This window comes from Gymnodraco acuticeps, unplaced genomic scaffold, assembly GCF_902827175.1.
Source record: "Gymnodraco acuticeps unplaced genomic scaffold, fGymAcu1.1, whole genome shotgun sequence".
In the NCBI taxonomy this organism is placed as follows: Eukaryota; Metazoa; Chordata; class Actinopteri; order Perciformes; family Bathydraconidae; genus Gymnodraco; species Gymnodraco acuticeps.
In genome coordinates this window covers 6800966-6823059 of record NW_022992351.1, presented here as the reverse complement: position 1 = coordinate 6823059, position 22094 = coordinate 6800966, and the positions used below count along the sequence as shown (strand labels likewise).

General features: G+C 39.7%; 2 protein-coding genes across 6 annotated transcripts in view; both read left to right on the top strand.

Moving 5' to 3' along the window:
• acot7 (acyl-CoA thioesterase 7) overlaps positions 1-10427 on the top strand; it is a 57923-nt gene extending 47496 nt beyond the window's left edge. For all 4 annotated transcript variants that reach the window (XM_034209008.1, XM_034209009.1, XM_034209006.1 and 1 more), the window contains one exon: positions 9968-10427. In XM_034209008.1, the coding sequence (XP_034064899.1) occupies positions 9968-10066 (99 nt within the window). In that variant the 3' untranslated portion in view covers positions 10067-10427. The remainder of the gene's footprint in view (positions 1-9967) is intronic.
• Positions 10428-13728: 3301 nt separating this feature from the next.
• Positions 13729-22094, top strand: part of LOC117541804 (probable G-protein coupled receptor 153) — a 35333-nt gene continuing 26967 nt past the window's right edge. For both annotated transcript variants that reach the window (XM_034209003.1, XM_034209004.1), the window contains exon 1: positions 13729-15115. The gene's annotated coding sequence lies outside the window, so the exon portion shown is untranslated. The remainder of the gene's footprint in view (positions 15116-22094) is intronic.

The window sequence follows — 22094 nt, the reverse complement described above, 5'->3', positions numbered from 1 at the left end:
TAGAGATGCGAGCAGTAGGATTGTGTCACCTATGGGCAGAGCTTGTCCAGCTCTTTCTATTCTTTATGCTAAGCTAAACTTAACAAGGACAGTGGCTTGAACTTCATATTTCCTCCACATACAAGAATGTTGAATCTAACGCTTAGCAAGAATAAAAACAAAAGCTTATTTCCCAAAGAGACAAACTATTACTTTACAGATCATAACAAGTAACTGTCTCTGCCTTCATGCCCTCATTGCTGCCTGATCTCCCTCTGATACAAAAAATACAACTCCTTTCTTGTACCATCTTCCTCGGGTTGTACAAAAAAATCATGGTGCCTTGTAAAAAAACAAACAACTACTATGTTTTTTTTTGCCTTTGTATGAGTCTAGTGAGGAGGGTTTTCAACATTTATCTCAGTGCACTTAATATAAAACCTTAATATTAATCATCTGGATTGTTCTCATTTCCACGTGTTACGTCCCCTAAACACATAAATAATCAGGTTATATATCCCCCTCCTCCCCCTCTTCTTTAAAGTATTAATATTGTCACTGAATATCTTATCTTTTTTTCTCTGAATCATAAAACAACCACAATATAAAATCTTCGCAAATGAAATGCTCATCCCATCGGGGCAGACTTTGCTCAGTTGTGTTCTAAAAATAGCCTGATCAAAAAGACTGCTTCTGCTATATTTGACTTCAGGTGCTTATTCCCCCATTTTCTCATTCTCACTTTCTCTCCAGTGAGCCCTCTGTCTACTATTTTTAGATTTTCCCATTTTAGCTCAGGCAGGCGTGGGGGTAGGGGTGTTGTCGATGGGCTGTCACCAGCGTAGCACACTGGGTGATGCTCAAGTTGGGAAAGGGGACAGCATGAGCAGAAGGGAGGATGTGGTAGGGATGCCTCGCTGCTGCAGTACCCTTGAACATTACTGAAATAATAAATGTGCACACTGGGCCTGCATATAAATAATGGAAAAATGCCTGGAAGCCACTTTGACCGGGGTATGTTGCATTTCTGACATTTTTTATTGGGTAACAGTTGCTTAAGGGTAAAAAAACTGTCTTGTTACCAGAATGTCAGCACTTCTCAGCCTCTGTCCATTGCACACTGAATACCAGCTGGTGCAAGGATGGGGTTGTACTGTGGCAGAGCTAGAGTGTGTTTGTGTCTTACATTATGAATGAAAGGTTTTTGTAGCTAAAAACTGTGTGCACATGTAGCAATCCTTCTGCAGAGGGATAAAGGATTAATAGTTGATCAGTGAATTCATTCTCGGTAAAAATACAGAGGGTTTGGTGCTTCTTCTTATCATATCTCTCCTTCCTGCCTTCTTCTATTCCATCTCTTTCTTAATCTCTTACTCTTTCTGCCTCTAGTCATCTTTTCTAATCATGTATTTGCCCCCCCCCTCTCTCTTTCTCTCTTTCCATTCCTCCTTTATTCTCTTTTCTTCAGCTTTCCCTCCTTTCTCCCCCATCTCTCGCCCTCCTCTCTGGCAGAGACTCAGCTGGCCTCCCGTGACACAAAAACAAGCCTGGTTGCCACGGCAACCTCCTATAGTCCACATGAAGTGATGCACATTTATTTTTAGATGCCTCCCATTCAAGACAATCAGCAACGGGTTAACGGGTGCACGAGTGCCACAGTTGTGATTATCCGAGTTATGGAGCACACACAGACATTTTTCTTCATTGCAGTCCCCTCAATACAAGGGATGGTTATGAAATCAAGTCGTATATGATTAAACCTTATTCAAGAATATGCATAGAAAACCTATAATGTTCTATGTAATTTCCAAAACTGAATAAGCAGTCAATTGTTTCCATTATTGTGTAGTAACAACATAAAAAACAGTAATATCATTTGTATGTTTGATAGTCAATAATATACATGTATTTGGTAAAAACTTGGATGAAGCAAAAATGTCACTTTTTGGGTATTTTGAAATGTATGGATATAATTTGTATCTACTACATTTCCGATAATGACCCTTAGCAGTACTAAAGAAGAAAGAGGAGAGACATTAATAACCCAAAGTTCAATACAAGTATGTGTTATAATATTTGTTATTTGAAGCTTCTAAGCAAAATCTATACATCTCTGTGTTTTAGCCCTGCAAATCATTCATTCCTTAAATCACTGCCACATTTCCTAAGGCATACATAAAGCAATATAAACATTGTTGAATTAGGTTTTCTAAGATATGATCGGAACCCATCCTTTTCTGAAAATCAATTTGGAAGCTGAAACTTGCTTGAGATAGGTGATTTAGTCGAGTGAATATCTTGTGTTACTTTACTTGAACTGTTAGTATTACAAGTTAAAGCTTTGTCTCTCTTAATCTACTTCTATTTTGTGCTTTCAGTTATTAAATACAATTACTTGTTAAACAGAATGCAAAATATAACTACCAATTGCGGTTGTATACATCATATTACGCAACACAGCTGTTGTCGAAACTTTAATGTAGCCCAGATTATTGAGGAGCTCTGGATGATTGCTTCATAGGCTGAACTACAAACACAATCACAAAAGAAACTCATAATATAAAATATAAAATATGAATCATGACTCTCCCTGAGGTTTCTCCCATTTTTCCCTTTAAACTGTGGGTTTTCTCCGGAAGTTTTTCCTTGTACGATGTGAGGGTCTAAGGACAGAGGGTGTCGTATTTTCATACTGATATTCTGTACAAACTGTGAAGACCACTGAGACAAAATGTAACATTTGTGATATTGGGCTATATAAATAAACATTGATTGATTGATTGATGACTGAACAGATGGATCCATGGACAGGACTTTAGGAAGAGCCCTCTTAGAGTATTTGGAAGGATTTGTTTGACGTCTACACATTTTAATTTCAAACCTTTATTTAACCAGATTGGTCCCATTGAGATCATAGATCTCTTTTTCAAGGGAGACCTGCAGCAAATGAAATATTTTTCTAACATACAGGTTAGTATCCACGCTCATGCCGGCCCAGATGGCTATTATGTTTCTTGAGTGGGGTGCTCACAGCTTAGTGAGACTTTAGAGACACTTGGCAGGTCCACTGATGCCCCGTGCCACTCTAACAACAGCTTGTGCCAACACACAGGAACCCCTCTGGCATTTCGCTGGACAAGCTTTGTCCCCGTTCCAAGTTGACAGAATTTGTCACACTCCATTCAACTGTCCACCTAATGGATGCACAGCCCGCCAGGTCAAACAGCTGTTTCTCTCGGCTGATTGACTCAATCAGCCAAGGCTCTGAGGTCTGGCTTGACTTGATTCCCAGTGTTTACACAGTGATCTATTGTAACTTATAATGTATTTATTACTCTTTTTTATATTGCAACAAATATGTTTTATAAAAGGTCTCAAAGGCTATTGAACGGATACATGACATTTGGTTCTGGGGTTCATCACTTTCCTGTAATGTGTGTCAGTGGCGACTGGTGGAAAAATATTTTAGGTGGGGCTGTGGAAATGGTGACCAAACAATACTAGGGGGGTCCGGGGGGATGCTCCCCCGGTAAAACAAATTGAGAAATTACCCCTTAAATGATGACTTCTGGTGATGTTAGAGGGGGGTGGGGGGGAAGGACAAATTGAGGCTTAAAAATAGGAGAAGACTGATCAATACCTCCATAATCTTCAGTGTGGTTAGCTATGAATCTTCCAAAACTTCGAAACACCTTGTCCTGGACATAGTTTCTACAGTATAAACAGTGCAACAGTACAGTAGGCCCACACAAACTGCAGAACACCGGGGCTTTGGGAACACTCAAATTATTTAATTCCCATTTAACCTGTTAAGGGGCTTTTTCCCCTGTTTTATTTCTCACAAAACTGTGTCTCAGGCAGTGGCGACTGGTCATTAGGGGCAGGTGGGGCACAGCCCTACCTAGTGTCAGCAGAAAGTATTAAAATAATGATTACAACAAAATTCAAAAAATAAATTAAAATATATATCAAATATATTTTAAGATCATGTTTAATCATCTGATTCGTCTGTACATTGCTGTTTTAGTATGTGTTCTTCTAATTAGTGTCTACAGTGTGTGCCTATTGAGCTGTTTAGAGCCATGTGGGACAAAACCCGATCCTGCCCCTCCCTCTCACTGTCTAAGTGAACGGTGACTGTAAAAATACACTGCGCATGCTCAGAGTATTTTCCTATTTAATGTGTGTGGCAAAAAATAATGACCATAGGGGCACTGAGCTGCCATTCCCACCATACGTCATCTCACATAATTCAGAGCTGATATGCTACGTGTGCTGCGAAAAGTGTGGTGTGTGAAGAGCAGGTGAAGAGGAGGAGAGAGACGCGTCCTAAAACCAGGAAGTAAGCTGCGCATGGCTTCCCTCCACAAAAAAGCAATGACATTTCTCCATAGGATTTTAGAAAATAGCTCAAAATAAGATCTGTGGGAAACGTAGCTGTTAGATAAATGCACGTTTTGTTCAGCCGGATAATATCCACATGTCTACCCTACTTTTATAATTTTCGAATCATAAATCCATCATTTAGATTTATGATAGACTTTTGAAACTACAAGAAGATAAGGAGGACTTTTACAAAAAAGTAATAGAGATTTTTGTCCAGAAGGATAGGCAAATGGACTTCATCTTCAAGTCAAGGTAAGACCGCAATTTGATTGAAAATGGGATCTTACTAAGAGAGAACAATTCAATATTTAAATGAAAAAATTACATTTTTTGGGTATCCTTCTGTTGAACTGTCTGTTTAAAATTAATTGAAGCATCAGACTAAAGAGGCTTTTGAAAATAATATTATATTTTGATTTAGGTCAAAATATAATATTTGTAAACCTGAAGAGTCAGTGCCAGTGCCTCACCAGCCATGAACCTCACTGCAGAAGCTTATAGACATCTAAGTTTTTTGTGCCCCACCACTTTTGTACATATAGAAACGCCACTGGTCTCAGGGCTTCTTAAAATGTAATAAACTATTCATGTGTCATACTCATTTAACGGGAAGAAACTCAGCTAACTGATGATATGAACCATTTTTACTGAAATAAAACACAAGTCTCACAAGAAGCTAATCTTTTGCTAAATGAGTCCTGAGCAAAAAAATGCTAACGCACTCTAGGTATAAATCGATCGATATACTTATCGGATATCCACAATCAAGCTTATGCTAACAAGCTGAGAAATATAAGTATCATCACTGAGCGATCAGAACTCGCGACAGGGGAAGCAAATACAGACATCACACGACGTAGCTTTAGGTAGCAAAACACGGAGATATAATAATAATAATAAATAATTCCTTACATTTATTATAGCGCTTTATCAATGACTCAAAGCGCTTTACATATACACACATTACACATATATGATACATGCAATGGTCAGATACTGTGGACAATACCCACAGGAGCAAGTTCAGGTGAAGTGTCTTGCCCAAGGACACACCGGCTTTACAGACGCAGCAGCGGCGGGTTTCACCCCTTGATCTGATGATCATTGCACAGCGCACTGCGCCACACCGTCCATTTTCACGCCTCGAAGACATCGAGGCGCTTTTACAGGTACACATTGGTATTATACATGTACTGTGGACAATACCCACAGGAGCAAATCCGGGTGAAGTGTCTTGCCCAAGGACACAACGGCCTGACGCAGTGGCGGCAGGAGCGGGTTTCGAACTGGAGTTCCCCAGCACTCCCCCTTGATCTGATGATCGGATGCACAGACCACTGCGCCACCCGTCCCTAATGCTCACCTTTTGCTGTTATTCTGATCAAAAGTTGTGTTCAATGGCATTAAAACGAGAACAACGCGGCTGAAGGTTAATCCATAGGTTAATCCAATGTGTCTGTCACTTTGAAAAAATAATATTGATGATCCATAATTCTATTTTTATGTCAAAAACTGAGTTTTCATATTAGCTGCTAATAATAAATAAATATAATAATAGATTTAATTTGTTGTGCTCAAAGACGCTTTACATATATAGTGAAGATAAAATAAAATAAAGGAACAACAAATAAATATATAGTTAAAGTTAAAGTCAAATAATACAAAAACAATCACACATTAAAAGCCAGATTGAAGAGGTGAGTTTTTGTAAGTTGTTTGAAGGTGGTGAGGTCAGTGCAGTCTCTGATGGGTTGTGGGAGTGAGTTCCAGAGGGAGGGGGCAGCGACGGATAGCTTCCAGAGTGTATGACAGCTCCCTGTTTTGTCTCCTTGGATACGAGTCAAAACAACTCACAGACTGCCTTGGGCCGGGCGCTGAAATTGTAGCCCCTTGGACCATCAGATCTGACGACGCTGATTTGCTGAAATTATGTTTCGGCGGCATAATACTTTTCAGGTAGCAATAGTCAGCACTTGGTTGGCTGCTGCTGCACTTAGGGCTCTTTTCTTAGCGCCCAGACGAGAGAGGGTAATGATACACGGGCAAAGATTTCTGCGGCCAGGCAGGAAACACATGACTTATCAGTAACTTTAGACATCGTAACACAATTTTAAACGAGATTTTATTGTAGATTATACATTTTTCTGATACCAACTATATAATATGTACCTTGTTTATTAAAAATGAAAATAAAAAATATATATTTGTTTTTAAACGTATTTTTTAAATTGATTTTTTATATCTAAATTAAATCTTAATTAATTAAAAATAATTAATGAACTAATTAACTAATTAAATCTAAATATTTTCTATCTAAAATGTGGGAAGAGGGGGGGCGGCGCCCCTAGAGCCCCTATGGGCCGGCCACCACTGATGTGTGTTTAGTGCTGATCATGAACAAATGTGTGCCAGCTAATGTGCTACACAAAGGTTGTGAAATTGTAAACATGTTTCTACATTTAAGTATTATAATTGAGAGTAAATTAGCATGCTAATGTTCTTGTAGAGTCTAACAGAGCGGCTAACATGGCTGTGTTCTCTCATCTTGTTCAAAAAGGTGCCATTGGGCTTTACACAGTCTTGCTTTGTAATAATTGTTATACATACACAAGTGAATTGCATATACATTTTGCTCACAATTGGAGAGACTCCAGTTGAAGACACCATAAAACAAGCATGCTGCTTTTTGCCTGGTTGATGGGTTCTGAAACCGAGCCACCAGGAGTAGGTGATGATCCTATATAATCATTGTTATTAGAAGGAAGCCACTGTGGGAATACCAATTACGTGAGGACACCAAAAGGACAGAGCCTAGCATTGAATTGTGACATTGGGTTATGCAAATGTATCCACATGACCATAAACAGAGGCATACACACGTGCATCACAGCAGGAATCCACACAAAGTTTAAGCCGCACAAATAATGTGCACATGAGTGAAGCATTGTGTGTGATAGCTCAGATGGTATGGTACACTTAGAACCTACAGCAAAAGAGTAAAGAAGCCATTTAAACCTAAGCAATATTCACAATAGCTTTAACCAGCATTGGTCTCCTGCCAGGATCACATGTTTCCTTTGCTTTGGACAGAAACCATATCTTATATTGTTAAAAACAGCTAATCTTCATTAGCATTAGTCAGGTGTACAGTTTATTTTAATTGGCATGCTCATTAAACCATCTCAAGCTGACTATACTTTAAAAAGTGCAATTAAGTAATGTTTAGGTCCTCAGGGGCCTGAGTAGCAGAGAGAGGGGGAGGGGTTAAAGAGAGGGATATCAGGGGTATGACCGAAAGAACAAATGAGAATAAAACAAACGGCTTCAGGCAATTGTTAACAAATATACCATACACTTCCAAATGGCTGCATTTTACTACAATGCAGACACTGCATCCCTGAATGTGTGCTGTGTTAGGTGATGGATTCCTTCAGTACGCCCAGTAGCCTATCAAACAGATGATTTATAAACTGCTGATCGGTGCCAGGGTCTCAAATCAGCTTGTAGGGTGTATTTCAAGTATACTGTATTCCTCTTTCCGTCAACACAGGGATTATACATTACATTACATTTAGCTGACGCTTTTATCCAAAGCGACTTACAATAAGTGCATTCGACCAAGAAAACAGAATCATATAAGTACATCAGGTTTCATAGAGCCAACACATTTCAAGTGCTACTCAACTGGGTTTAGATAAGCCAGTCCTTTGTTAGTATATAAGTGCTTTGTTAGTAATTTTATTGCTCGAAGTGGAGTCGAAAAAGATGAGTTTTCAGTCTGCGCCGGAAGATGTTTAGGCCCTCAGATGACTTAAAAGATATAAACATGATGGAGGCCTTGTTTGTGTAGCTGTCCGCCTTCCAACACAGCCACAGGTAACTGTGTCTGACCCTTCAAAAGAAAACCATTTACTTTCTGCGCAGAAATAGTAGGAAAAACATAACCCTACTCTTCCACTGTTTTTACTTTTTAACACAATACACAGAAGCAAGACATCCCTTCCACTTGTTAGTATTTAATTTGTATGCACAGAGAGCAACACTTGCTTTTTAATGTAAAATTGGCTGCCCCCAACTACCCACAGTAAAATAATAATGGATGGTGTAATACACAATTTGTTAGTCAATAAAACGTTAATGAAATGGCTCTGACTCTACACAATCAGTTACTTTCACACACTTAAACGAGGCTCCACACTTCCTGTTTGAGGTCCTTTACACATTTTGCACAAGTCTGAGCAGCCTTTCTGTTTACATAAATGTTTTAAAATACTGGAACTGTGGTCAACTTGCTCTCCGTCTCTCTATCTTTACTTTTTTATCAAAGTCAATCAACTGGAATTATCCATTACTTTCAGTAGAATGGCAAAAGTAAAATTGACTGAGCAGTATATTGACTGTTATATAACCAGCATACAACAAACACACCAAAACTAAAGCTGTGTGCAGCTAAACCTGCACGACTATTTTAATATTCTCATCACATTGGAGTTGTGACCCCTGGCACGATGGTTTGTCATATCTGTTACCAACAGTTACCACCCTTCTCCCGTGAAGTTAAGACGCCATCTGTCAGCTTTGCTGCTGAGTGGCAGGTGCTCTGGAAACTGCCAACCCCCCGAAGTGTGCACAGCAAGAGCTTCCATCTGAACATGTTATTGACACATGTAATCATTTGTACAGTTTTACATGCTAAAGCATGCACAAACATAAATGTGCACTGTACATGCTCAATTACAACACAATCTCTGAGAAAAGATGCAGATGGGGGAGTGAGAAAGTGATGACACTGTCACCGGAGGTGTTGTTGTTTAAGTCACGAGGTCGCAGGGCAGTCTAATTAAACGGCGCAGGCTAACAAATGCTTCCTCCCACGAATCGGCAGCTAAACTGAGCAAAGTGAAGGAGGAAGACAACGTTGGTTCTTCACAGGCTTGAAAGTGCGAGCAGCTGTGAATCCAGGAGGTCTTCCCAGAATTCCTTGGTGTGTGATGGTGCTTGCCAGTTCAAAAGAAAGTGTAATTTGATCATATATGATACATGGTCTGCTAAAAGTGATTAAGAATAAACATATAACACCTTGTACTTAAAGTAGTTCATAGTGCTTCAGTACAGTACAATGGTACATTACATATCCACAACCAAATAACCAAAATATAACTGCATTATTTGTGACTTTTTTAGAACATTTTAATTATTATTTAATTAACATTAGTCATTTGTGTATACTGTTTATATTGTGTAGATTTGGTATAATAGTTTTATTTTCTTTTTTACTTTTAAATTGTACTTTTAAATTGTACTTTTAATGCAGTTTAAGAAACATACAAGGTGTTGATGTCCTCAAATATTCTTGCAAATCATCTCAGTTGGTTTTGTTCTACTTCTTCATTCTCTGATACATAGCCTCCCCAAGTCTCAATCTTCCTTTCTGTATTTCATCAGAAGATAAATGACAATTACATAAGCCCAGAGTGGTAAATTAGATCAGAGTTTCATGCCCACGGTTAATGTGATAACAGCAGGGGAAACATTCCAGTGCACAATATGTGTAAATGATGAATGTGTCTGAAGACAAATATTTGTTTTGGCTTTTCTTCAGATTGACGGAGAGGAGGAGAAGAGACGTTTCGAGGAGGGCAATGCACGTTACCTCCAAAGTAAAGCGAAGAGACTGGCGGAGAAGGAGCGCCAGGAGTAAAGCCGCTGCTCTCAGGAGTTACATCTGCAAACAGAGTATATCAACCCCACTCAGCACACAGTATGAAGGGAATACAAGCCTTCTCTCTGGTTCTGTAATTGTAGTCTCTTTTTAACCAAAGTGTCCAAATATGGCTGGATGTATTTTTAATTAAGAGAACATCTTTTATTCTGGGGACATTTGTATTGATGTGTCACAGTCAATGCAGAGTGACAGTCTGACTGTAGAGTACTATTTTATTTTAAGACGATTTGTAAGCATGAAGACTTCATGATCGGTGTCGGTGCAAAGTGATAGTCTGAGCGCAAGGAAAATGATGAATAAGTGAGTGAATAATAATGAATAAAATATCCAAGCGTGAGTCTGGGGCTCTCGCCTCGCGTCTTTTCTAGTTTGATGGTGATGATGTCATTGTCTTGGGCATGCCTTGGCAGAGAGGGCACACGCTATCCATCTTTTCAGCACTGTCTTTCACAGAGGAATCAGGGGAGCTCGGGGGGCTTTGACTCAACTCGCATCTCTCCCACACCCGCCCTTCCCCATCTCCTCTCCCCCCTCCCCTCTGCTCTCCTCCTCCTCTGCGTGTCTGTCACACTGTGACTCCAGCGTTCGCTCTGCCTTAACATGCTCTCATTTCCCTCGCCTGCTTACCATCACGTCATCATGTGTCTCCTGTCGTTTGTGATGTCTATTTCTTCATTCTCTCGTTCACTCTATTTGTCCCTCTATCTCCCAGTCTCCCTTTGTCTCTACATGAGATATGAGAACAATCATATTACCTGGGTTTGTGCATATGTGCACAGAGAAAGGTTAGAAAGATTAATCAAATTAGAACTCATTATCCATATGGCCACTCTGTGATTATTACCCGCCATAAAAACTCTATACTTAAATATAAAGCAGGATTGTTGTTCTCATTTGGGTATTTAAAAGACTCTTCCGTGCGAGTCTGTAGGCTTCATTCCTGTGCAACAGATGGCGGAGTCTAATTTGAGATCAAAAGCAAAGTGAAATTCAAAGACTAAAGCCCTGTGAGTGAGCTCTGTGAAGACCAAAAGAGACACACAGGTCCAATCATCAGAAAAATGCCTTTATGTGTGGACCTTTGTTTGTCCTCTTACTGTTTTGCTCACACAGACAGAAACTGATTTGTCATTGCATCTTGAAGGTTATTGTTTTTCCCTTGCTCCCTCCAGCACAGTATGTCTGCTTTTCATTCCCCCATGACAATAAAGTTAGTCTCAATCTGCACCTCAGGGAATACATCTATTTTTAACCCCAATGAAGTTGAGATATCTTGTGGGAGAAGGAGAGCCGTCTCAGATGGCAAGACTTTTGAGCTTATTTAAAAAGTACATGTTCCTAATGCACAGCAGCGCAGGTTATTCTGACTCTCCCTGTCCAGAAAACATTTGATTTCCCAACATTCACATGAATGCTCATTACTGTCTTCGGCCATTGCAGCTAGCATCTAGCTTTCATACAAAGAGACACAATGTGGTAACTATGGTTACTTATGTGGAAGAAAAGACTTGAAATAGAAAGAGATGACATTATCAGAAATAGATGTTTTTCTTGCAGGGAAAACTTTAAATAAATCCAGCTGCACATTAAGAACAATGATTAGGGCAATGGTGCCAGAGGCCTGTCAAACTGATTATGCCTATCAGACAATAATGTAAAAAAAACATGATCTTATGTTTTTCATGTCTTCGCATCTAAATTAGGGGCCTATAAGCCCCCCCTGAATGATCCTCTGGTGCAGGAGAGAAAACATTTAGCAGCCTTACGGAAGAATAAACGATAAAGCGAGACGCTTTGCATTTCCTCCTCGGCTTGGAAGCGTCTCCATCGTCCGTCATTTTCTGACAGCAGGAACAAAACTTCACAACATGAGACGAGACCCAGGGACCTGAACCGTGTGCACGTCAGACTTCAAGATCACATGTGAAAAATAATTCTGTCAATATTCGTACGTTGCTCTGCTTCTGTTTAGCTTGTTGGCAGAAGTTGCAGATGCTCAAAAAGACGTCAGACTCACAGAGTAAACGGTACAGGCAGATCAATGTTTCTTCTCTTTTTTGTTGTCAAAATGTTTTGTTTGTGCTTCCTGGAACACCTTCACAGAGCAGCGATGTGAGTCCTGCATTCAGCCCTCCACTAGTATCTGGGCTCAGAGCCAGGAAGGCTTTCCTTTGCAGAGAAGTAGGTGATGGGGCGTACTTTGTCTGGCCTGGAACCTCCCTTATTGTCAGCCACTGGGGACTTCTGGATTCTAAAAGAGCACATGAGTAGGACAATCAAAATAGTGTTAAGTTTTAAACAACTGCTGCTGTGTGTGTGTGTGTGTGTGTGTGTGTGTGTGTGTGTGTGTGTGTGTGTGTGTGTGTGTGTGTGTGTGTGTGTGTGTGTGTGTGTGTGTGTGTGTGTTGTGTGTGTGTGTGTGTGTGGTGTGTGTGTGTGTGTGTGTGTGTGTGTGTGTGAGTGAGATATGGAGCTGACGGTGAGAGTGGGGGCAGCCCGGTGCCAGCGCAGCCAGTGGGCGCGAATGCCTTCTGTTACTTTTTACTTCCAGGTCACCTAGCATCACAGAGGAGAGGCTAGAGATTTGTTTTTCCTGTCCTATCTCTAATGATAGACTTATTTTAGTCCAAAAAGTAAGCATTTGCAACACGTTATCCACACACCATCATACCCAAGAAATATGTTTGATGTCTTGACTGCAAGCATTCATCAAGTGTGGAAGGCCAGAATTCAAAGACACCTATTATAATTCTGATAATGTATCGCTTATTCATGCAACCTCTGACCGATTTGCTAAAGCAGACCTGACTCACTTTACACTGACAACTTAATAATGATTATTTTTTCAGAGAGTAGATTAGGGCCAGCTCGCACAGACGCATTAAAATATAACAGCGCAGTTCACCATCTCATCGGTTTGGACATTATGTGTCAATTCAATTGTGCCATTCGCTCGAAACGTTGCTTTAAAAATGGGAATATGCCATCATAAAAAGACAATTTCCACTCATTTGACTTCACAACCTTTCCATCCTTTGTTCTGTTACTCTCACACATGCACCCACTTTCAACTGCAGTTCTCTGATCACGGCTTTAATAATCTTGGCGTCCTCAGCTTCTGCACCTTTACATGTTTTAAGAAGTACTCAAGAAAATTGAAGCAAGCATTACCTTTTGCACCTCAAATCATTAACACAGACGTATGATTAATCTGTTTATTCATTTTTTTACAGCTGCAAAATTATGAGTTTCTCCACACATTGACCCTCTGAGGAAGCTTGTTCAAGCACAATCAGTGAGAGATCTACACCATAACATCACAACTTGACTGTTGGGGTGCAAAGGTTGCAGTTTAATGTTTGTAGTAAAAAATGCAGTCTTTTTATTACCTGGGACCTGTTTACATTGCAGCTATTTCCACTTACCTTGCAGAAAACAGACACAATGATGGTCATTGCAATAAGGTCCAACAATGCAAATAACAAGTACTCAGACAACCAAATACCTTAAAAATCTCTTTATCGCAATTATCCCAATATAAACCACCAATTGTTTAAGTGAAATAAAAAGTTGAACGCCCCAAACTGTTTGCTTAAAATATCTAATGCACACAAAACTGCATACTGGAAGCCTTTAAGGGAAGATATTACAACATTTGATAACACAAGAAACTTGTATCTTTTGTTTTCAATGTCTTTAAAATCAGTTGATTCTTTCTGTCCATGCTAACAGGTAAACATGTATTCAGTCAGTGCATTGTTTCTGTTGCGGCCCCATTATGTGATTTTAATAATTACACAATTGTAAACCTTAAGGCTGCAGTGCAGATTTAAATATTGATTGGATCAGATATAAAATTGAGGGGAAATTCCCCAGCCTGCCTGAGTTTCTGGAGGATCTCTCCTTTAAAGGCTCTCAGATACAGTACATCCTGGCTTTATTGCAGCTCTGTGTATCTGTTTTATTAAATGAGAAGCAGGGAGAGAGCTCCTCAGATGAACCATTCGCAATATACATAAAAATGAAAAGAATCCTTATAATAGTGGCAGAAACCAAGGCACCAGGGACCTCTTTGTGTCTTCTCTCGTGTAGGGCTTATTAGTTTTCTCACTGGGTACAATCTAGGCCCCGAGGGAGGAAAGCTGCTCTTACAGAGTCATCCAGGGAAGGATTCTTACATAACAAGTCGTATAATGTCAATGAAAAGGGCCTATTTAAAGGAGCATGAATAACACGAGGGAAAAACTGCATTAATTGATATTGGATGTTCAATGAAGAGGTCATTTAAAACATTTGGACAGAGTAAATGGATGCTTATGCAAATTAGATTCAAACTAGCTGCAATACTGTTGTCATCTTATTTTTTAATGTTAATGATATAGGCTGCATTCTGTTTCAAATGAGACTTTTAAAGACCAATATTCCATGTTCATGGATTCAAGAGTGTTTTTTTTAATTCAAAGTAAATAAGCAACATGCAGGAGCAGTTCTCGCTCTGTCAAAACACCGACCCCTTTCCCATGAATTATTTCTTATTGCGGTTTACTCCCACGGCTACTGAGCGTCTGACCCGCGCACGAGCCTGTGCTGTCGGGAGCGCGCAGCAATCATGCCTCATCCGTCGCACGCCTCGCCAGCTTCGGAAAATAGAACAATAAAATCGTCTTTTATCTAAAAGAAAATACCGGCTCTTTTAGCTCTCGTGGTTTCGCAAGATTACCCGCTTCGTGGTTGAAGAAGCTGCCATTTTGTGTCCATAATTAGTATTTTTCCCCCCTCTCCATTGAGACAAAGAGGGCAAAAAGATACAAGAGGAGTACAGCTGTGGTGTTTCAGGGCTCATCCTTCATTTTCGCAGGTCATTTCTTTAAGTAACCTGCCGACACTCCTGACGCTGAGCAGTTTGGGGAGGTAAACGACAGGAAGACACTTCAGCGGACCTGAACTGATGCCACTCAGTGTTTTCATTCCCGGAACATGAGCCCGTTAGGAGCCTGAAACATCTCGTGAAACATCTCGTGAAAGGTAAGAGGAGACTCACACAGCTGTTTCTAATCAGCCACTGATTAGCTCATTTCGACTTCGGTGTAGGAAAACAGCGAGGCTTCACCCGAACAGGTGGTGTCCTGCAGCTCAACAACTGATGACAGAGAAAAGTAAAATAATCAAATTGAATTAAATGTTACATTCCTGTGGACCCTACATGCATATCTGACCTATTTCGAGAGAGTATCGTTGTAATCAAATTGCATGCACGACCAATGCGAATGAGTAAGTGACCTAATCGAATTGCAAACACAAGGTTACACTGAGTGAGAAGCCTCCTTTTCATTAAACCTGTGTGGTGATTACTAGAAATGGCCAGGCTTATGTAGAGTAATTCAAGGGAAAATGCAATAGTAATTGGAACAAATTATTAGTGTAGACTATATGCAGTTTTCACTTATCATCCTGCAAACACACAAAATGTGTTGAGCAAAAATCTTAGCAAAGCTTTACGCCTCTTGTTTTTATCAATGCAATTCTAGGCTTTCTTGGTGTTTCCTTTTAGCTTTTTTTCCTCAAAAGGTAATTTGCAATATTCAAATCTGTGTGATTTGCTGATATGAAACCTTAAAATGAAGCTGCTCAAAAGAAAAGAAGGATATTTGTTTGTCATGAGAGATTATTTAGACACCAAAAATGGTGAGTGTAGCCACATATTGACACGTGTTACAATTTAAATAAATTGCTTTCACCATGCATATAATCTAAATGTATTTGTAGCAAAGAAATACAACATAATTGCCTCTTGAGTTATACTAATCTTCAGACAACTACTGACACAAGTACAGAAAGATAACTTATATTTAGATTTTAAGAGAAGTCCTGCTTTAATCTTGCAACTTAATTTAGTGTCATGATGACAAGGCAGAGAATGAGCAGGCAGTTGAACTAATATTTAAATACGTTCCCGTGGAGAGGTCAGGGCAGAAGCAGAGGAGAGAGTGGATCACATGCAGTGGCAGGTCACAAAGTGGCCGTGCAAGCCAATGATCACATTCACTGCTCAGAGAAAGTGCTGTAGACCACATGTGACAGTTGCTGCTACACCACAAAGCCTCACAACAGACATCTCAGAGTTTCACGGGGCATGTGTGACATTTTGTTTGTCACACGTTTGGCCCTGTCATTTTGTGACCGTGTTAGCCCGTGTTCACACTGTTTTACTTTGATTTGACACACAACACAACAAAGTGCATTTCCTTGTTCAGAGTGATATGTCAATGTAGCATTAAAGACCATAAGTATTTTGAAAATATAATATGGACTCTTCAAGTCCCCTTAAATGTGATTCCTGTTTCCAGTACACACTCCAGAGCTCCTGCCATATGGTGCCCAGTGGTGCTAGAGGTAGCCTAAACAGGAAGAGGGCCTCTAGGGTTACATTTGTGATGGAAAATTCAACTACTTACTCCATGACAAGCTCTCGGCAAAGAAAAAGTGCTTACGATGCGCCTCAGTAACATCAAGCACCATGTTGGATTCTAACCTTTTAAATACCTTTTAACCCATTAGTAAATCCTTCGGAACAATTGACACTGATTGCACCATTACGCCTGGTAATCTTATATTTACCACAGCTTTGTGCTACTGGAAAGTCAGGTGAAGGAATTATAAAAATCACAGTAGATGAGACACATCAGTGCTGGGAGCTTGCTTTTTTCTAATGACTGAACAGAGTTTAAAGGGCCCTATTATGCTAATGTTCAGGTTCAAATAACAATTTTGTGTCCCTTCTGTGACATGCTTACATGCTTTAATGGTCAGAAAGGTCTTTATTTTTCTCATACTACCTGTGCTGCAGCACCTGGTTTCGCCCTCTGTCTGAAAAGCCCAGTCTTCTCTGATTGGATGTTAGCCTTTTACAGACCATTTTACATGGACATAAACCTATATAACACACTACAGGAAGGGGAAAACCCCCAAACAACATTATAGGGCCTCTTTGGGTGTATCACTAAACTAGGTTATAAACTAACTGTGGAAGAAAATACCCATTGAGGATGTGTTGATGAAAGAGCACAACAGAACCAATGTCCCTGCACTGCAAAATCCAATTAGAGCTCAAGTTTTAGATTCCCTATTTATGGCTCCTTCAGATTGGCAGAAGTACCTAGGAGCATAATGCTATTGATACTATTTGATGGAGTTTTAATTAGTGCTTATTAATCTAATGCTATTTGAAATGTGTTGAATCCTGTTTCATTGAGATCTACTTCAATCAGTGTTTGCAGCCTCATTAGAAACTCTCTCCTAAACCTGATTAATGAATGAATGATGCCTTCCCCACCTTTCCATTGTAGAAATAATGGGCACATGTTTGATTAAAGAATGAATTAGAACAAAAACAACTGACTAATGTTTGTCTGTCTTTTGATAGGGAGACTATTAAGTACAACACGTTGTAAATCTAAAAAGGGACCCGTTGGCAACATTGATCAGAGAGAGGGGCCAATAATTCAATAATTTGCCAGTTTGATGTATAATGTCCAGCAGGAGGATATAGATCCAATAGAGAAATGGTCTTAGCTTACCTCTCTTGAGAGGAAGGTCGTATAGGTCAAGGTCGGATGAGCACTGTTGTAGTAGCTGGCCGTGTTTCTCTGACTCTCTTTGTAGAGAGCAGGCGGCTAACCTCTCCGCCTCCCTGCTGTGCATTAGTGAGATGCTGTGATTAAACGGAACGGGCATTTGCTCACAACATGTTGTTATTATTGTTTCAGTCCTTGAGTATTACTACTTTTGCATATTTGATGTCTGGTGTCACATGCTGTACAGTAAGTAGATACTTTACAATGACAGCCACTGAGCAAAGTTACTAACCACAGGAAGATTATTATACACTTTATCAAATGCACATTGTCATCTTTCATCAAAATTCAGAGCCATCCAACTCAGATAAACTGTGCTTTCAAGGCAATGTTTCATTCATAGTAGGAACTATACCAGCGGCTGCACTTTGGCCCTCTGATAGCCCAATAGACTGGAGCAGAATGCTGATGTGGACAGAAGGCTCAGGGAAAATGGATTAAAGGAGCTTTTATGTTCCTGCCTGAGACGGACACAGTTTCTTCTATCGATGAGGCTGGTTCGGTCTCTATTTGGACAGTTCAATATTCCTAATTGTAGATAAACTGTTGTCATGTTGCATCATGTTATATTGCAATGTACATGACGTAGATGTCGAACATTATTTTGGCAATGAGAAACGTACAGACTGAACTCTGAAGTACTTCCTTCAGTAAACAAACTATAGAAGATGAATGTGTTTGCTTCTTGTTTGTTGTCCCGGTGTATAAGGCTCAGTTTTCTAATGATGATGTCCTGACTACCAAGGAGCAGAGGATTTTGGAAAATAGGGACATTGTGCCAGTATTCTTTCATGTCCCCTTTTGGAAGTGAGTAAAATGGACTTAATATGAGAAATGACACACAAGCCAAGGACTGATAGTAGACCAGTACAATGACAAAGCAGTCACTAATCCACAGTTCTTAATATTTTACATTTTTATATTTACTTCATAAACATGCAGTTAGTGTGATCCAAAGTTTGTTGTCTGCTGAATGTTTTCTTCAAGACTGATGCAGTTGCTATGCTATATATGAAGAGATTCAGACTGGTGCCAATGCAGTGGAGCAGAGCGCCTCATGTGATGGTGGTTCACCAGTGGCCGATCTTCTGAAGGGATGATAAGGACATGTCAGAGAACGGTGACACAATAAGCCCTCTGGCTGTCTTCAATGTGACCACAGTCCTGGTTTAATGGATTTTGACTAGGAAGGTCATGCTTTTGCTAAAAAGTTGAGCTGCTAGCTTATACCGTAAAGTTTATGTTGAGTATATTCAGAAATCAGCTACTTTGCTGTAATGCAGCCTTTCCATTTAGAAGAAGATACCTTTGCAATATTACAATATTCAAAATCTAAGGAAAAAAAATATTAAGCATCATATCACGTTATCAATATAATATGGATATACCTCCCAGCCGTACTGCTTCCTCCTTTGGGTACAGAGCCCAGCGTGAACACTGAGAGGAGACTCACAGAGGAAACAGGAATCTTGATGGACTTTAATTAAGCCTTGGCTAGTTTAAGGCTTTGGTATGGCATATTGAATGAAACCAGACATAATTAAATATGTAGACAGATAGTAAAGTAATGAGGTCATAGAGTAGAAAGGCACTGGAAATGACACACAGCCGATAACCAGTGGGAACGACAAGCTGACGTAGATGAAATACTTTTTTTACTTAGTCAAATTCATTTTATTCTAAGACTCTTTTCTGTGTTTGTGTTCAAGCCAGTCCTGCCGGTCATTTTTCATGCAAGGAGGAACCTCTCCTGGACTCTCATTGATAACTACATAATGAGCACTCACTGAGGATGAGTAAGATTGATGGTGTTTTGGCTTCCGAGGGCCGTTGTCATCCCTCATGCGGTGAACGAGAGCTCTACGCTTGCACTTTGTGGACGACACCATGCATCATGCCTAAGCTGGCTACAACAACAATATATCCTTAAGGATAAAGTGCGTGCAAGGTGTTATATACATAACCATAGTATAAACAATTGTATATATCATTTATTAGTTACTGAACTCCTCAGATAAAATGATACAAAGTAGAAATATCAATTTTGTCCTGTGTAATTGTTGGAATATATATGTGTCATAAATCTAATGATCGTATTCTGACAATCTCAATTGTTGTGATCATTTCCGTGTCCTTAACGCTTGTTTTCATACTAGGAGGCTTTGTCTCTGAACATTTTTCATAACCTCTTAAAAGCAGGAAGATTTGATCCACACAAAGAAGAAATGCAAAGCCTGCAAAGAAAACGTTTTATATTTTGACATCAAACATCTGAGGTGCACAGAGCTCAGAATAATTATTAATAGCATTTCTCCAGGATAATTAGTAAACATGTTTACAACCCAATAATTAGGTTTAATACAATTTATAACATTGAGATAATTCTGTTAATCCCATGCTTCAAGATAATTGATCATGTTCACATGTCTGTAGCTGTCCTGGTTTCTGGTGCGACATTAGGCCAAGCTGGCACTTAGAATGGTCTGGCTGAGGTTCGCTAACTGCAGCAAATGCCTGCAGGTCTTCGCCTAATCACGTCGTTAAAATGTGGAAAACAGGTGATGTCTGAAGTATCCCAACTGACATTTCAATATGGCCCACTTGTTTTCCATTTAGCCCATCATATACACATATAAAGAGTCAACTACAATCAGACCTTAACTTGCAATGTTCTTACATTTATTGTAAAGGTGTAGGCCTGTAATATGTAAGTGGGAATATTCTGAAAACTTTGAATTTTGGTCATGCTAAATGTTCTTATAATGATCGTATTTTGGCACAGGAAAAATATAGACGTGGGTTTGTGATTAGAAATGCACCTTTGATTTCACTGCTGAGAACAGACTTAATGATTTTAGAAACATAAAAAGTCAATAAAATGACAGATCAGACAACATTACTAAACCAAAGAAAGTTATTACAGCCAAAAAATAAAAAAGCTTGATTATACAGAAGAACCATCATTTATAATCAACCAGAGAGAAGTGTAGTACCTTTTTTATTTGTTGTAATTGCTTTAAAGTGGGACAGGGGGATGGATGATTGACCCTGACATTCTCTGCATCAGACACTGACTGAACCCTCAAATCTGTAGAGGGCTGTACTTGGGCTGCTCTCTCGCATGAGTGTTTGTTCTGTAAATGTGAAAAGAGGTGCTGCTTCTGCAAAAAAGCCCTACCTGCTGACTTGACGTTCAAAGTAAAGCACCTGTCATGTGTACGCATCAGAGATGTTCTATTAAACACTGAGGAATTGTCCTGGGGAAAGCTGTGCAGCCTCCCAGGATCGAGTGTTTTCTTCTCCGACAGTTCCAGGGAGGAGTGGCTGGGGGGGCAATAAGACCCCATGCATCACACCTGTCAGCAGGAAGCTTATAAACAATGATCACTCCAACTCCTGCCAATTTAAAGCTGAGAGATGTGGGTCAGCATTTCACATGTACTCCAGCTTCACTCTGTACCACACCCACCACTTCCTTAGAACAGGTTTCCATGTTATTATTGGTCTGATCTCGTTTTCTTTCATTATGCCTTTGTTGCAACAGATAGAGCCATCGTTCTGCCTGCCAAATCATGTGCAATCACTCTTCCTCCCTGTGTCTCAGCAGATTATAGTTTGGGATGAAAAAGTAAAGAAGTGTATATTCCCCTTTTTACAGCAGTTCAACATTTAGCTAATAAGTAATCCGTTTTTCCCCCTGAGAAGAAAAGCACAGTTCCCCTACACAGCAGTTCTCATCAACCCTAATGGTATAATGCTGATGGTATTTCTCTAAATGCTTCTGTACAAACAGGTCGTCGGACTTTTATGTTTACATCGACAGATACATTATGGTAGTGAATGCCTTATGCTGTGCTAGAAATAAGAGAAGCAATGCTGAGTAATCTGTTTTGAAACAAACGTAAAATACCCTACTCTGCGTAGGGTCAACGCAAAAGTAAAGACACATTGATAACCCCTTTATCCTATCGGTACCGCTAGTCATTTGTCAACGGGGGTTGCTAGTGCTAGTGAATTGTCCGACCGGCCCACTCCGGTAACGGCCCACCGGGAAAACTCCCGGTATTCCCAATGGCCATTCCGCCCCTGCATACAGGTAAACAACTAGCTGAGGCAAGTTGTTCATATTTAGCTCAAATAGATGTTGGAAGGGAACCATTTACAACTAAAGGCATCATTTCTATTTTTTGGAGCTAATTTCTTAAACTCGTAAGAAAAAGCTAGTTTATTATAGACACAATCATTGTTTGATGGCATAAGTCTCAGAAGTGGAATATGTTATTCCAAAGCTGATCAATACCAAATGTTATCAGGTCAAAATGTGTATAACTTACTGTGCCTTTGCTATAAACTAAAGCAATTGTGCACGT